The following is a 17,734-nucleotide window of genomic DNA, read 5'->3' on the forward strand; positions in this document are numbered from 1 at the left end:
AGCAGTCACACCACTACAATCGATGCAATGTAAAAACATATGATGGTAAACACGCCAGACACCCTCCCCTTCCCTACACAAATGAAGTTCATTTACTGAGCTTGTGTGACATAAGATCGTCCCTTAGTTCAGAATGCTTAAGAGAGAGAAATAACTGACAAAGCAGAAACCAAGATTTCAAACTTTCAAATTTATCTGATTCATTAAAAAAAAAGTAAATTCTTTATGTGTAAAACCACAAATCAGGTACTAGACTGAACTCATGAATACTGTGTTATACAAATGTAGGTTGATTTTGAAACAAAAAAGATATACTGTATTCATATTTAGTTTGGCACATGAAACATTTGGAGGAGTAGCAATTTATGACATGTCAAACACACTTTAAATTTGGAAGACAGGGCAAGGGGTAAGTAGACACCAGTTGTAATCCAATCAGCTTGCTGCAGTCAGTACAACTATTGTTGTTGTCATGACACCTGTAACAACAGCTCTATATAGAAATACAACAACTTGTAAAGAGTGTAAGCAGGACTTATGTCCGTGGAAAAGCTTTTGCGAATGTTCAGCTAATATAAATCTAGTGCCAAAAAACATATGACTCCAGTTTGAAGTCGAGGTATTTATCATTTATTGTAATATACCTCAGACAGGCTTGGGACAAGTGAAATACCTTGTAATGAGTAACATATGTTTGATAATGCTTTAAATGACAGATTCATCTTCTCCTGATTAATATACATCTATACTGAAATTCGGGAAGCAAAATTGTAATTCAATGTGATTTTTGTGGCAGACTTGGACATCAACTTAAATAGTTGCTTTCTATGAAAAAATAAATGGTGGTACATAGAATGTGATATATATTACACAATACACATATGCACCAGTCCTAGAACATCATTCTCGCATGCCAGAACCACACATTTCAGCTGAAGCAACGAAATATGTACCTCTTGGCAGTGCATTTTGGACAATGCTGTGGTTAATGACGACATGCAATATGACAGTGTTAGTCAAGACTAATCTAATGAGAACACTTTTATGTTGTGATGGTATTTGATATTCATGCAGTTATTAGCACCATTTCAAAAAGAATACATAGATTTTGGCAAGACAAAACAAGGGAAATCCTACGAGAGAGTTTAATATTTACTTGTTACAAGCAACCTTCAAAAAAATAGCCATAAAATGGCACACATATATCGGTATATTCTACACTGTAGAGGTTTTTTGGTGTGTTTTTTTTCGCTTTTTATACATAAATTTTGAGTTTAGTGCTTGTGTCTCCTACTGACTTCAGTTGAACTGATATTTGCTATATTTACAAACCAAAGTAATGAAGGAAGTTTGAATATACAAAATGAGAAAAACATTCCAATTTCATGAAGCACTTAGATACATTATCTTACAACCTCGCAAACTGCAATTAAAACGTCATTGTAAACACTATTACATCGCCTGGGGTAACCATATTTTTTGTAGCTGTTTACACAATAAATCAAGTCAAATTGATTTTTGGGTCCGCACTCAAAAACAGCGCCCTCAACGGCAATCAAGATTTCAAACTGTTTCTGTACTGCTTATGGATAATATCAACCCCTGTTTAACATGTACAATGTCTAATTAATGATATTTTAATAATTTTCAGTGAAAATATTGTGGATGTCTGATTGAAAAAAATGATTCTCCAGTTACAACCAATTCAGTTTAACATGGCGACAGATTCAAAACTGTGCTTTTGCTCAAAATTTAAAATTGCCACTACACTACCTATAATATTGGCAACTAATTAACAGCCACACTATCTTTTTTTAAAGTAATTTACAAATTTTTAGTATTTTTTTTATCAATAAATTTTTTATTTATAATTTTTCATATATCTAAAAAAAATGTCCCGGTTGTAAGTTTAGGTATAAATTGTCATGCAAAACTTGGAGAGCTCAATTGCCCATTCAAAATAGTTAGTTGGTATACATTTGCAATCTACAACTATAAATGCATATGGTTTAATGAAAGCTGCACCAGCTGCAACTTTAATATATTTTCTGAAAATGTTTTGTTTGATTCAATAACTTACTCATAATATCGCACATCATGAACAGTATTGAATCACCTGTGGGGTGAACACATCTTTTCTATCCGTATACATGATAAATCAAATCAAAATTGATTTTTGCATCCACACCCAAAACTCAGCGCCCTCAACGGCGATCATGATTTAAACCTATTATTGCAATACGAATGGATAATATCAACCTCTGATTAAACATGTACAATGTCTGATTATTGGTATTGTAACACTTTTCAGTGAATAAATTGTGGTTGTCTGATCGAACAATGATGCTGGTTAACAAATTATTGCAATGTTAACATGGTGACATTCAAAACCAAGCTTTTGGGTAAGATTTAAACTTGTCACTACACTACCTACAGATAATATTGACCACTAATTAACAGATACAATGTCTTTTTTTAAATAAGAAACTGACCAATTTTTAGTGAATATATATTTGGTTACCTGATGAAAGATAGCGCCAGTTTAACTATATGAAAATGGAAAATGCCATGATTTTATGGACATGATTTATACCAAAAAAAACCCCAAACTTTTCTTGTCATGCTGCATATCTTTGAAATATTTGGTTTACTCAGTTTAATATCGGACAGCATTGTGGGTGTTCCTTTAGCATTTATCATCATGATTTGTGATAATCCTCTCCTCTCATATAGTTTTCACACATATCATCTGGCGACAGGTGTGTTTTGGCAAGGAGGGCACACCTTGAATAATCAAGGGGGGTCTTGATTTCACTCTTGTTGTTCATCTCTCCCTTTGACGTCAAACTGTTCAAAAAATGTGTTTGTTCGTTCGCACACCCTCAACCAATTACAAGCTGCCATTATCTAGCAATAAACTGACCAATCACAAAATTAATTTTATACTATCCTCAACCCGCATTGTTGAGTTTTTTTCCCAACATGGCTGCTTCCGACACCCATATGTTCACCTCAAAGTTGTCGAAAAGTGCTTCCCCAAATAGTACACCCATATGTCCATATTGCTTTTCAGAAAGGAGCATCCAATTGGGCATTTGGTCATTGATGGTAGCCAATCAGGTTTACTGTTAAAGGATGCTGGAAGCAGTCAGTTGAACCATACCACCTTCTTCACTGTGTGTAGATATGATCTGCTATATTCTATCATAGTAGTCCTTGCATGCTTCACAATCTCCATGGTACTTTTGTATTTCAAGAACAACGTCATTCATTCTCAGCTCTTCCTGCAAGTACTGAACTATTTCCACACATTTTAACTTTGTATTTTTTTTCAATATTGCCTCCAAAACCATCTTGGTAAGAGGCCTTTCAGCACTACAATGGTGTGCAAGATAATTCAACCACCTATCAGTCAAGTTGGCAAATTTATACCCAAGATAACTTGCCCCTTTTCTTCCACTTACAGGAACATCAAGTAGATGTGACATATTGTCTATAAGCTCTAATACATCCATCATTTGTTGGATAGTAAAGGTACATTCTTTCTTGGAACCTGACAAATAAATACATACAATTTGTTAGTCATGAGATCTATTCCTTTCACTCAGCCTGTTTCAATATATCTTATCTGTCTGTCTGTTTTTTCTGTCTGTTTTCCTGTCTGTTTTGACTGTCTGTCTGTCTGTCTGTCTCTGTCTGTCTGTCTGTCTGTCTGTCTGTGTTTGTCTGTTTTTCTTGTGTTTGTCTGTCTGTCTGTTATTCTACTTATCTGTCAATCTGTTTGTTAATGTCAGTCTGTCTGTTTTTCTTGTGTCTGTCTGTCTGTTATTCTACTTATCTGTCAATGTCATTTTGTTTGTTTGTTTGTTTGTTTGTTAATGTCATTCTGTCTGTATGGGCCAGTTTTTCTGTCTGTCTGTCTGTCTGTCTGTCTGTCTGTCTGTCTGTCTGTCTGTCTGTCATTGTCATTTTGTTTGTCACCCTGTCTTTGTAATGTCTCATTGTTTTTTTGTTCTGTATATCTGTCATTCTATCTGTTAGTTGTTCTTTCTGTATGTCTGTCTCTCTGAACAAGATTTCACCAACAACATATACTATGAAATACTAAATTTTCATTTTGGAATTTATTTTCACCATTTTTTTTAAGATGTGGTTTTCCACTAAAATATAAACCCTTGAAAATACATTTCTTCTATTCATAGATACAATGCATTCATTCCTTTGATTTTACTCATCTTGGTTTTATATTATATCACTCTTGTAATTTAACCTTCGGTTTTCTAAGATAGACACAGACTAAAACTATTGTCGCAACATGTTGATTTAACAGTGATAAGCTACTGAATGGACATTGGTTTAATTATAGTCTCAGTAGGGAGGCGTCTCTGAAAACTAGTTTATTTAGAGTTCCATGAACTTGCAGTGCTGTTTTGGGACTTCCAATGTTTACACTATCTTGATCACAGGGTGATTAGAATCACACAACAGAGGAACTGCTATCCCCCACTTGTGTAATCTACCACATTGAATAACAATATATTTAGTTTGCGTCTATCTTAGTAAACCGAAGGCTGGATTACCAGTGTTGTATGTAATCCACATGCTATACTTTGTGAAAAAAGACAATTTAGTCTCCAGCAATACTGGAATTTGTTATTGTCAATTATTTTAGCCATTAAAGTCAGTCAGTATTTCTGAATCACCCAACAATACTTCTAACAGTTATGCAACTTGCTATTCATTGTACATTTTCTTACCTGACTGAGATATGTCACTCCTCCCACCCTGAGCTCCTTGTACTTCTACACCAGCATCTGCTATGGTGGTCAATTGCTTGTGTTTCTGTTTTTTGGATGGCTTTCCTGTAATCAAAACACAAAATATGAACTATACTGTTACCATTACAGCTCATACTATTTGTTCCATATTGTATTTATTATTGCATAAACATGTTTTCTACGCTATTTTGGATGTGTGTGTGTGTGTGTGTCAAAATCTACCTACATAGCTGACGAAGAAACAGTTGGTCAGCATTGCATGTTTCAAAATATCTCTCTCAGAACTGTTACAACTACATAAGAAATGATTACAATGCAAACAGTTATCTGTATGATGTGATAGAAACTTACAGCTAAAATGATGTAGGCTTAGTGGTTCACACATGTGACATGACATTTACAGCTAAAATGATGTAGGCTTGGTGTTTCACTCATGTGACATGACATTTACAGCTAAAATGATATAGGCTTGGTGTTTCACTCATGTGACATGACATTCAATACACACCCTCAGACAACTTCTAATGCAAAAGAAACGATTACATAGGTGCCATGCACAGTGGGATGTAGAAGTAGTCAAGTTGAAATGTTGATTATCAGTTAGAAAATTGCAGTCATTAAAATCATCATGTCCATGTGTAATGTTTTCATTAGAAGCCTGTTTCTACTACACTGTGAAAGAATAGCAATGCTTATCAATGTTCAATGTGATTGGGCAAAGGATCCTGCTGTGTTTATTGCATCTCTGTTATTGTTAGTCTAGAGTTGAAATGTGTCTATCTTTGTGTCAAAAACATAATGTCCCATGAATGAAACACCAAGCCTACATCATTTTAGCTAGAAGGCCTTACAGTCCATAGTTACTACTACATTATCATGTCACATCTATTCATCTACAGTTTTCCTAACAAATTACTACGAAAAAGGTATTTCTAACTCCTTATCTCACCTTTTTTCACCTCTTTGATTAAAGGTCTGGTATCACTATCAGTGGTGCTATCATAATTATCACCATCGCCATCACCACTGTCATCCACAGAAGGATTACATGTAAATGTAGCTCTAGTTTCATCACTAGATTGGCTGTCGCCGGCTGTACTCTGAGTCTCTAAATCTTCATTTGTTGGCACACTTTCCCTAGTTTGATTGTCTGCATGACTCATATTATCATTGCAGCCATGATTTGTATTTTCTTCATATTGTATAACATTCTCTTCGCTGTGTAATTCTGCAAATTGATGAAATTGAAATAATGATGTAAAGAAATATGTCAATATTGGAGAAACAGGGAGCGAGTAGGCTATTTGTGTTTAGCAGAACATCAAAAAAAAAAGGTTGACATCTTGGGAAGGACGTGTACCAGGATATCGAGTCAGAAAATAGAATCACAGAGTGGAGAAAATAAATCGGCTGTTACAAATCATGTCAGCTGAAAGAATTGTACAGTTATGGATTGAGAAGGTGTAAAAGTAGTTGAAAGAGAGAGTTTCTATCATAGATTTCCTACACTCTCAGTGGTGTGAGGATTTAGCTCATACTATAGAAGGATTCGTCAGCCATTGTTCACTTTGTTCAATCGAACACATTGTACAACTGCAGACATCAGACTGTGGACGAACAGAACGTGTTACAAACAAGGAAAGTAAACAAATGAATTGGATTAATAATACTTGGCTCAGCATGTTGGAACAACAGAGACTTGTACTACACACTATGGTTTGATAAGAACAGTTTTATGGCCTCTGTATGTGTACATGAAATGCCAGGGGAACTGGAAATTTGTTTGTGAACTATTATGTAAAGTGGCTATAAAACTGTTCTTATCAAATGATGAAATGTAATGCAAGTTCTGGTACTTCCAACATGCTGTGCCAAGTGTTATTAATCCAATTCAGTTGTTTACTTTCCCTGTTTGTAACAGGTTTCGTTTGTCCACAATCTGATGTCAGCAGTTGTATGACATGATAATCTCAAAAGTGGTCTATTACAAAAAAACAATAATCACCGATATGACTCAGGGCTGCAGTTTGCTTGTTTATGAAGACACATGTATTAGTTTGTTATACTCACCAACATTTGAACTAGGATTAAAACTGCCAGCGCTGCATGATTTCCCACACTTTCTTCGCCAACGTTTAATAAACATAACCAAACATATAACTGCTATTGCAGCAACAACAATCCCCCCACATACGATACCAACTTTAGTGCCTTTCGTCATTTGATCTGTAATACAGAGAAAATTGTAAACACAGGAAAAAGTATAGTTTCAACGTCACATCAGTTCATAAACACAATTTCTTTTAAAAAATATTAGAATTATGATATCTCTACTGCTTTGTAAACATAACTGACCCTTTCAGCATGACTTAATAGCATGAGAAATTGGACACATTAGTTGTTAATTACTCTTTACCATATACCTAATATCTCTTGTGTGGGGCGCTCGTCGAGATCCATTCACTCAGTGATTCAGTTTTGACTTTTTCATAACACCTTTATGCTTTTTGAGCATGTTTCAATTTATGTGGTTATGTGATTTTCAATATAATACGAATGGGACCCAAAATCCAACTTATCAGTTTTACTGTTTATAATACCATAGAGTGAAACTCATGTTTGTAGTCTGAACATAGTTATTGCAGGGAATAAATTATACTCAACATTAAGAGTACATGTGTTATCTTTTTTGAATATAAAGTGGTCAAAAAACATATTATGTAACTCTTTGCAAATATACCTCCAGTTCCCCATGCTCTAATATGCATTATATTATACCAGTATATTGATGGTGCAAATTGAGAGATCTGATTGGTCTAGACATCAAACTAGCGTGTCTAAAATGAGCGATAATGACCAGTTGGCACACGTCCAAATTTTGATGTTCACTGTTCTCTGTCTATGAACCATTGTAGTTCACAGTGATTAGTTAGTACGTTAGTTCTCATCTTGTTGCTGATTTTTTCAATATACTGGTGAAATATAATAGTGATAAACCACTCCCAGGGGAAGGGTATGATACACTCGGTTTTGACCAGTGAACTCAATATATGCACTCGGTATCGGTTGTGCATATATTTTGTTCAATGGTCAAAATCGAGTGGTATACCATCCCCAGAGGGTGGTTTATTCCTTAAATAAACTCACCTTTATTAGGATGTGGGATGACACTTGGATTTGGCTGCTGAGTAACATTAGTAGTGGCATTAGTTGTCGGACCATGGGTTGTACTTGCCTCGACTATAAATACATAGAAAGTACACTGTAGTTAGGACCACCAAGATGATTTTCAGACTGATCATATGCTTAGCAATGATCACACAATTCTACTTTAACAAACTTTATTCGTTTTGAGCTTGAGTGACATCGTGCGATCATCCCTTAGTTTTCCTTGCCTATCACTAAATATCACTCTGTAAGATAGACATTTCGTGCCACACTGTCAGCCACCAAGAAGCCTGATAGGACTGAACAACACGACGTATCTTACAGTCGAAACAAATATGTGCGCTAGGAAAGATTGAAAAAATCAGAATTGAAATTGAATGACAAATGTATATTTTCACTACCCTCCTCACTTTGTACTTATACATGTACCCAATATGTGTTTGGAAGTTAGGAGTGCAGTAAAAATTGCATCTACACCTTTTCCAAATTAAAAAAAAAAAATTTTTGTTCATTTTTAATGTAAGTAATATTAAACATATTATGCTTCGTTGATAAATTTCATTGACAGGTGTGATGTATAAAGTGAACTTCAGGCACGCGCCAGGTTTAACAAAAAATATGGAATATATACTATGTCAAGACAACGTGTGTCTATGTTATGACAACATGTGTCTATGTCACTGGTTCTGCTGTGTTTGAAATGTCAGTCAAAAGGCTCAAAATTGCCATTACTTTCCCCAATTCTTTTCATGTTACAGGTGATGGTATGATTATGTTGTTCTCCAATATTTGTCTTCATTCAGCCAGAAAATACTCGTAACCTAAAGGTTGTCACTGCTAGTCTTGTGTACTCGTAGTGACAAGGGCCACCTTAGCTGACTCATATTTTCCTTGGCTGAACGAAGACAAACATACTAAAAATAGAAGAATACTGAATTATCAGGGTAAAGATTAGACATGATTATACCATGCATAAGACAAGTTTACACATGTAGTCTTTGAACAGAAAATAGGGAGTATAATTATATATCCTAGCTTTTATTTTTAAGCACATAACGACAACTTGTGTTTATGTCAATGGCTCTGTAGTTCTCAAAATATGAGTCAATATATACTAAATCACCATTTTTTTTTTTTTTTGATTTTTCATAAATAATGCTTGAGGGAATATAATTACATTATTCACCGATATTTTTCTGCATTCACCCACAAAATAAACATGACCTAAGGGGTTTTGTCACAACTCGTCGATCAACTCATAATGACCAGGCCCCTTAGGTCACTTATTTTTCTCTTGGCAGAACGAAGAACAAAATATTGCAGGTACATGAAATTACCCAGTTTTGAGTTTACTTACCAGTTGGTACGACACTAGTGATGTTCTGTTTAACGGTAGAACTTGGTGTACTGAGTGATGTTGTTTCTTGTGTAGTAGAAGTTGGGACATGTACACAATTTGATGACGGACATGTCCCAACTTTACACCAGTCATAAGGTTTACTTGTACGAGTACATTCTGGAACAAAATTTTGCAGATCTATTTGGTCCTGACAGCAACAACTACATTTCTCGCAAACCGATGATGTCTCACAGTATTCACTGGGGAGGAGGGAAAAAAAACACAACTCTTTGTTACCCCAAATAGCAACCACAATCTCTCACCTAAATAACAAATTGAATACATACATGTATGATGACAAAAACGTCAATCTTCTAATATTTCATTATGTTTATAATATATTTATGGTTACATGCATATGTATCATTCTTCTATTTTGCTTTTATATGAGTACAAAATGGATAACGAAATAGCCTACATATTTGACTAGTTTCACACCACAACAGACTATTTTTACTCAATTACATTTTTATTCAAATTGTTTTTCCTTCTATGAAACTCTTGGCATTATTTTACTGTTATCAATACTTAGAGCATAAAATGGTTGCAATGACCTTTACATCTGACTAAATCTTGTAAAAAAAAAATATGAAAAGGAACTTATTTTCATTATTCTGATTGTATCAAATTTACATGACTCACGGAAAAGATAGGATTTCATTTCAGTGTGCAGATAAAAGTCTAAAGTACAAAATGTATATGAACAGAACAGTTCAATCTTTTTATGATGTTATAAATTTTGTGGACAACATGACGACAACACCACATATAAATGACCACTGAATGTGAATGTTAAGGGTTTACACTTAGGGAAAGTGTTTCTGGTGTTGACAGCTCTTGAACCAAATCAGTAAAGGGCAGGTGTCTGATAAACACTTTCATAGCTCTCCAGAATTTGATCCACAATGAACAATTTTTTTGCAACTTTAAATTCAAGATTTGAATCAAATATTAGAATGTGTTATTGTACATTTACTCAGTAAGAGTTGACATGACATGTAAAAATTGACTAAATCATAAATGCTCTAGATTCTCAAAAGAAAGTGATTGGTGAATGTTGACATCACATTATCATGTTGTCCACTTCCTGTCTGACCTTTGACTTACCCTGCACTGCATGCTGGGTAGCAATGTTCAGTTGATCTCTTCCTAAGAACCGATGATTCAGATGAGCAGGGCTTCATTTAAATTGGAGAAAAAAAATCAACGAGATTCAATGGCCACTTGAGTACTGTCAGCATTTGATATTTCTTATAAGCAGTAGTATATTTCGCATTCAATGATGTAAATTGTTCTTATTAAATATAATAACACTGCACAATAAACGAAAATGCTCCTCTACAGGTTACATTGCTGACAAGATCACAATTATCACATACCCAATATTGCTTACAATATAATTCTGTTCACTCGGTAATCTCACTTTGATTTTTTCCTCACTATCTTTACATTTTGTGCACGTTTCACTGTCAATTGCATGTGCATGGTTTATGATAACAAATTATTTTTCCATAACACTTTTCCACACTGTGCACAATTTTATACTTATTATGTACACCAAACATGGACCTATAATAGTACAGCGGCTCTCTATAATATTTCCTCAATTCCCTGGGGAGCATACAGTCCATTCCAGCCTCTGTAAGCACATAGGATTAAAGCATTCACATATCAATCTCTGTCCTACCAGGTCCCCAAATTATACAGCTGGGTTGACTGGGGCACAATCATGGTTCAAGTCTTGCCCAAGGATTTAAGCTATTCATACACGAATGGGAGGGACGAGGCTTGAGCTTCGCCTGCAGCCTGCAGGTTTCAACTTCGCCACAAACTGCCATTCAACCATCATACATAATTCCACAACTTAAAATGTATAGATGCCATACAGTGAAACTACATGAACTGAATGATACACAGAATGACTCACCTGTACACTGGTAATAACCAATGTCCAATACAAATACGCTTGGATCATATACAAGTTTACTAGTACCATGGCAACTGAGATTTCTGGGACAGGAGCCCTTATTCCTCAGTTATGTGTAGAACATCTCAACGACTGAGATCAGGACAATTTTCACCTGCAAACACAGAAATAGCAATGATGATAGACTAATAACAATATGGTGTGCCAGCAGTCACCACTTATGATTGCTATGAAATAAAATCAATTTCTGAGAATTCACATGACAAACAGACATATGCAAATTACTTTGCTATGTCAGTGTAGTGCGCCCTCTAAGTCCATTTGACAAAGTACTGATACACAATTCCTATGTTACACCAAAATTTATTGTGTGTCCCTTCTAAGATAATATGATGACTTACAAGGATTCATTGGGAACAGATTTGTAATGTTTTGACCCCCAACAAAACATTTGTCTCTTATTAGCAGACACTCTAATAATAAGTTTGTACTTTATGTTCAAAACTCATCAAGCATTTTACATTTTAATACAGTGACTATACCCAGTCTACAAATTGTACCCTCAGACTTCAAAATTTACCTTTTTACTAAGTGGTCCATGTGGACCTCAGAATGATAATAGTGGTCAATAATTTAATTGCTATCAACATTAGATTCGTTTATCTGCAATTTGCGTCAATCTCTGCGATACAGAATCTGATGAATAACAACACATAACAACATAACAGGAGGTCATAAAAGAGATATCTTGCGTTCAATCTCAGTCTAAGGTTCAATTCATTGTATTGCAAGATTGTATAAAAATAGTGTGTTTAGTGACAGTCTGTCTAAATATTGGCATCTTGTATTTTACCTCCTGTTGTCAGATACCACACTTGGCATTGATTGTTTGAATTGAACTTTCCAAAGAGTGTAATTGTTTATATACAGGGGTTTTATCAATTGAGTTTATCTTGAAAATCAAACGTGTGTCTATTCCTTTCATGCTGGTCGTGTGAATTTCATTGTATTTGAAAATCACAGTTGTGTCTATTCCTTTCATGCTGGTCATGTGAATTTCATTGTAATGTAAGAATGAAAATAAAGGTAATAAAAAAAATGTTTTTTTTTGATGAAATTATAGTCCACTTCAAGTTTTGTACTTTTTTTGTCTAAATTAAGCAATTAGACAGCATATTGGGTACATGAGGGGGTTTCCCCTAGAGAACTAAAAGAGGGGCTTTTTGGTATTATTTTAACATGTCAAGGAGATAATAATACCAGGTAAAGAATGACTCTCAGTACAATGGAGTAGAGTGGAGGGTGAGTACAGAAGGGGAGTTTCCCCCTCCCATCCCTGGAGATTTTTGAAATGCAACAACCAGAGTGCTGGTGTTATTTAACATGTCAAACTGATAATACCCTCTCCTGATGACTGGAATTTACATTTAGAAACATATAAAGAGACAAAAAAAATGCTCACAGTAATACAGTGCACACGATATTATCATGCAAAATTACTGGATTCAAGGTACTGAGTCAGGTCAGTAATTTGATTTAATGGTAGTCTTTTGTTTTCGTATGGCACATGCCAACATTTAGTATAAACCTTTGATAAGAACCTTTCAAAGTTAATGTGCTGCCATTGTTGGTCCTGGTGGTGCCACAGACAAATGAACCTGGGGATTTTTGTAGCTATAGTTCCTACACTTGAAGTATAGCAATGTTTAGCTCACATCCTGGAAGCATATATCATTCTTTCTTGAGTTAATCAGCAAATTGTCTTTTTTTTACTTTTAACTGCCAACAATTTTTTTGGTCGAAAATTCTCCATCCTTCACTTCTGATATCTAACAGTGTAACCATAACTACTGATAATAAACAAACATGCTCATTATCTAAATGTTAACACTGGCCTTGTAAACTCACTATTTTAAGTTCCCTGAAACAGTCGTTGGTCCACTTATATGCAGTTGCTACTACATAAGTGGAAACGTCAACTGGGTTTTTCAGGCTACATTTTCAGTGACCAGTCTAAAATTAATCAGCGTTTGTGATCAGATATCAGGTGCTTATAATATAAGTGTGATTGACCAATAGAAAGTTTGATAACATCAACTGTTTACTTGTGTATACCACTGTATTCAGGGAACTATTGGACAATTTGAAAGTTTTGTTTTGATTTTTAAGGTACTAAAACTTAAAGTGCCATGCCCATGATTCATGCCCTTTACTTTATCAAAATAATCACTATGGAACTGTTAACATCATACATGTAGATAGTCCTAGTTTAGTGTTATCTGTGGTATCAAATCACAAGATGGATGGTAAAGCAGGGCTCAAAATTAACAGTAGTCCTGTAGTACCATAATTTGTAGCTGGTAGCCTACTCAAGCTACCACTGATTTTGGAAGATTTACAGACAAGATCATGTATCTTTATAGCATACATATTTCCAATATAGGGACTCTAGTAAAGAAATAATGGACTATCGTTCACCATCCTTTGGCTACTAATTTCTGAAAATGATAGCCCTCTACGACTACAAAAGAAAAAAGTTAATTTCAAGCCCTGAACTTTAGATGATGTAACATCTCTCCAGAAGACATAGTCTATGAAAACTGTCTCTGTTTATTAGAGTACCGTTCCATGGCACATGATCGCTTGACGTGTTTTCAGAATCGTATAAATACCCACGTCACTCAGTGACTCTATCCATGAATGTATTTAGTGATAATACACCCATGCTCTATCAATAGCACACCCCTATACATACGCAGTGTCTATCGACTGTGAGTGTCACACGTCAAATATTTGCTAATGTCAGTGATGACATGGTGACAGCCCTTGTCGATCCGGACACTTTGATATAGAAAATATGGCCCGAATGAAAGAATGAACCCTTATGGATCCACAAACATTTCAAAACCAAAGCAAAACATGAATTTGAATCACGGGCGTTTATTAGGTAGAAGTTCCGGTATGGCTTTCTTAACGGAGTGTCTCGTGACTGGCGCCTGTCAGGAGACTCGGCCTATCGCTAGATTAGAGAGAGAACGACAACTCTTTTGGCCATCAGTTTGCGTAGACTACGTTGCAAATATTGACAAACAATTTCACAGCTGACTCTATCCATGGATCTATTACATGTAATATGTATACCCTCAATCAGCCATCATTCACTCCTCAGTTTGAACTATTCTCCCCAAACTATGGACTACAATTTAAGACTCCAATGTTGTAATCATGGTTCACGCACATCACTCTGACGTCGTAAGCAATTTCTTATTTTCTACAAATGTAAATATACTCACCGAATTGTCATTTACACGTGTTCACTTCAGATTCGCCGTTTAGGTATTTTACTTTTGAGAAATACAACGATCTGACATCGTGCGCATGCGTGATTACATCCTTCTAAGTTCTATATTTAGAACTCGGGACTTTCCCGAATCGTAGCGCCTTGTGGGTATTTCCGGTTCAATTCAATACAACACACTGATGATTCGAACACATAAAACATAATCTATCTTCTGTATCAATCTGAATAAAATCTGATGTGGTGAAAGCGGCTAAATGCTTCGTTCCGAGTGATCGCTGCCGGGGGGGGGGGGGTTCACTTGAAAATTGGAGTTGGTCGGGGGGGGGGCGCTACCGAAAAATGAGGGAAAGGTAGGGGGGGGGCGCTACACAAAAATCGTGTTACACCTCTGGTACAAAAACTGAAAGAAAGATGTAAGACATACTCAACTTCACTTGATATTGGTGACTTTGATGTCAGTGACATTACTACATCATGTTTAGATGTTAAAGAGGGATGTCTTGATATCATAAATTGTCTAATGGAACTCAATCTGCCTCCAGTGAAGCCAAGATGGGCTGATTTAATTGATGCTGGTCCAGGAGTTGGAGTCAACAATACTGAAGTGAGATTTCAAGATGCTGAAATGATTGCTTGGATGTTTAACTCTGATTATCGTATTCGATGTCATAGATCCAGAGGAGACAGTGGTCAGGGGGAAGCAGAACGAACTAATGTGATGCCATGGTAGATGGTGCAACCGTATGGGAGAAATTAAAGAGGTGTTCTGATCTGTCCTCAGAAGAAATAGATAGAATGTCAGTGAAAGATTATGAGATATATGAAGAAAAGAGAATGGCTAAAAAAATGCATGGCACGTTACAAATGTTATTGCTGATGACAGAATACAAGATGCGCCAGTTCTGAGTGAATACATCAAGTCATTCATTAGCCAACCCCTTGAGGAACTTTTCGTTATTAGTGATAACATATAGAAGCTGTACACCAATACCAAAAAGTAAAGGGAGCATCTAGAATCAACATTCCAGGGTTAGCATATATAGACAAGATTTACAGTTACATAGACCAACATTATGTAATTGGTGAAGTATTCATGGAATACATTCGAAAGGGGTGTGTAGCGAAAACAGGAACACTGTGTGACTTCTGTTCCAAACATGACTGGGTTGGACCTCCAATGCAGCGCCTTCCCCAACCAATGCCTGATCCAGTCAGACCTGTGCACTATAACGACGTCTTTGATACCCCAAATTGTATGGATGATGGCAAGCCCAGAATGGTGGATGATTTCCAGCCACGTTCTTTATATCTCCAGGATGTTTCATAATGGGGAAATAAGGAGTGACCAAGCTGCAACCATATCTGACATAGCTAAGACATTAGCTGTGTCAGAAGAACATGTCAGGATGTGTGTCCTCCATCTAGAGGCACTGCAGCAGACTGCAAAGATAAGATCGACGGACAGATTTAGGAAGAGGAAGATGCTTTGACATATGAAATGTATGATTGGTTGTCATTAACTCTCAGTGGAATACTTTCAAAACTCAAAGTTAAAGAATTGGACAAATATCTTGAAAGACATAACTTATCAAAGAAAGGGAAAAAAGACGATAAAATGAAAGCCATTATGGCTAACTGTCTTCGAAAGTCAGTTGTTGACAATGCAAAGCTTTCAAAAACAAAATATTGTGTTGGAAGTGGGCCAGATGACAGTGATGAAGACGATGTTGTAATGAGAGACCTTGACAGTGAGAGTAAGGAAAGTGACTCAGTCAGACTGAATCAGTTGTTGTGACAGGGGGGGGGGGTAGAAGAGCTGGCTCATGGCGGAATGCTCTTAATAAGTATTCTTACTGAAATGAAGTTGTTTTGTAAGTACCCCAATAATCATTAATAATACAGTTGTAGCAATATGAATAATATAATTTCCTCTCTTTAATACCCACCACTTCATGTATATAATGAAAACGGGGGGGGGGGGGGTCATCCAAATTTCTAAAGTCAGGTGGCGGGGGGATCATTGATTTTTCCCTGCAGGATGGAGGGGGGGGGGGCAGTTGAATTTCCACTTCTTATCAACCAATTCCTCCGACCCCCCCCCCCAACCGTAAATAATGACGGCTCCCTAAGACTATAGCGTTGAATTAGCCGACCAACTAGTTTCTTCTCAAACCATCTCTTCTACGAGGTACCGTACCAACTTGGATTGTGTTGAGTAGAACTCACAACGAAACATACGTATCTGGTTCAACGAACGCCAAGCTAACCACTTGGTTGATTTTATTACATGACCAATCTCCGTCTCCGCTCCTCCCTAGATGGGCTAAAAACCCAACTTCAATACATTTCAAAGTTTACACAAAATCTCTATTCTTAGAGTATGACGTATTCTTAAGTCTTATGAAAGACATAATCTGAGATCTAATATCCAATCACCTTCCCTAGATTAGTAATACAAGTTCATATCTCAAAGACCATAAAATAGTCATGTCATATTTAAAACTTGTTGACAGTTCAATCGTACCTGGTACAAACAATTCCGAAACACCCCATGCAGAGATGTCAAAGAACTTTATGTTGTTACGCAACGGAATGTCACTGTATGTACAAAGTTTAATGCTTTTTGACTTCAATTTAGAGTACATGATGAAAATTACCAAAATGTCCTGAATGGATATAATTTAGATCTGTGACTCGTAACACTTGCATGGGCGAAGAGACTGAATTGGATGGCATATTGTAACTGGGATTTTTGTTTTTTAAAAGTTGGACAACATTTTTCTTAAAAAGAAACTAAAGAGAATAACAAACCCAAAATATTTGAAGATTATGAGATCTCCAAATGCACTGGTGCCAGTCTAGCATAGCAACAGAGAGTTTACTTATACAGGATAGCTATAATCTGCGAAATAGCAAAATATTACTTATGTTGTTATGTATATAACTAGCCTATTAAATTGGCTAGCATATGAATGTCTAAGAAACATGTAAGACAAATACCTCAGCCCAAATTTAATATAGGTGTTTGTGCCTTCGATGAGAATACAGGAATACAAGTGAACTTTAGGAATTTAATACCTGTCGATGGGCCACACTGAGTAAATTCCTACATTTAATGTTGAATTCGAGTGAACCGAATTTGAAATCATCTTTGAGTAGAT

The 17,734-nt window shown here is 35.9% G+C and overlaps 1 protein-coding gene across 1 annotated transcript; it reads right to left on the reverse strand.

The window, feature by feature from the left end:
• Positions 1-200: 200 nt before the first annotated feature.
• Positions 201-14,659, reverse strand: LOC144438895 (uncharacterized). The gene is made up of 9 exons (XM_078128118.1): positions 14,566-14,659; positions 11,273-11,426; positions 10,453-10,523; positions 9,304-9,545; positions 7,926-8,018; positions 6,849-7,004; positions 5,728-6,006; positions 4,758-4,862; positions 201-3,553 (listed from the first exon to the last, which is right to left on the reverse strand). Exons 2-9 carry the CDS (start codon positions 11,339-11,341, stop codon positions 3,195-3,197), a joined length of 1,374 nt encoding a protein of 457 aa, XP_077984244.1. The 5' UTR covers positions 11,342-11,426; positions 14,566-14,659; the 3' UTR covers positions 201-3,194.
• Positions 14,660-17,734: the final 3,075 nt, after the last annotated feature.

Source organism: Glandiceps talaboti, chromosome 8 (genome assembly GCF_964340395.1).
Source record: "Glandiceps talaboti chromosome 8, keGlaTala1.1, whole genome shotgun sequence".
Taxonomy (NCBI): Eukaryota; Metazoa; Hemichordata; class Enteropneusta; family Spengelidae; genus Glandiceps; species Glandiceps talaboti.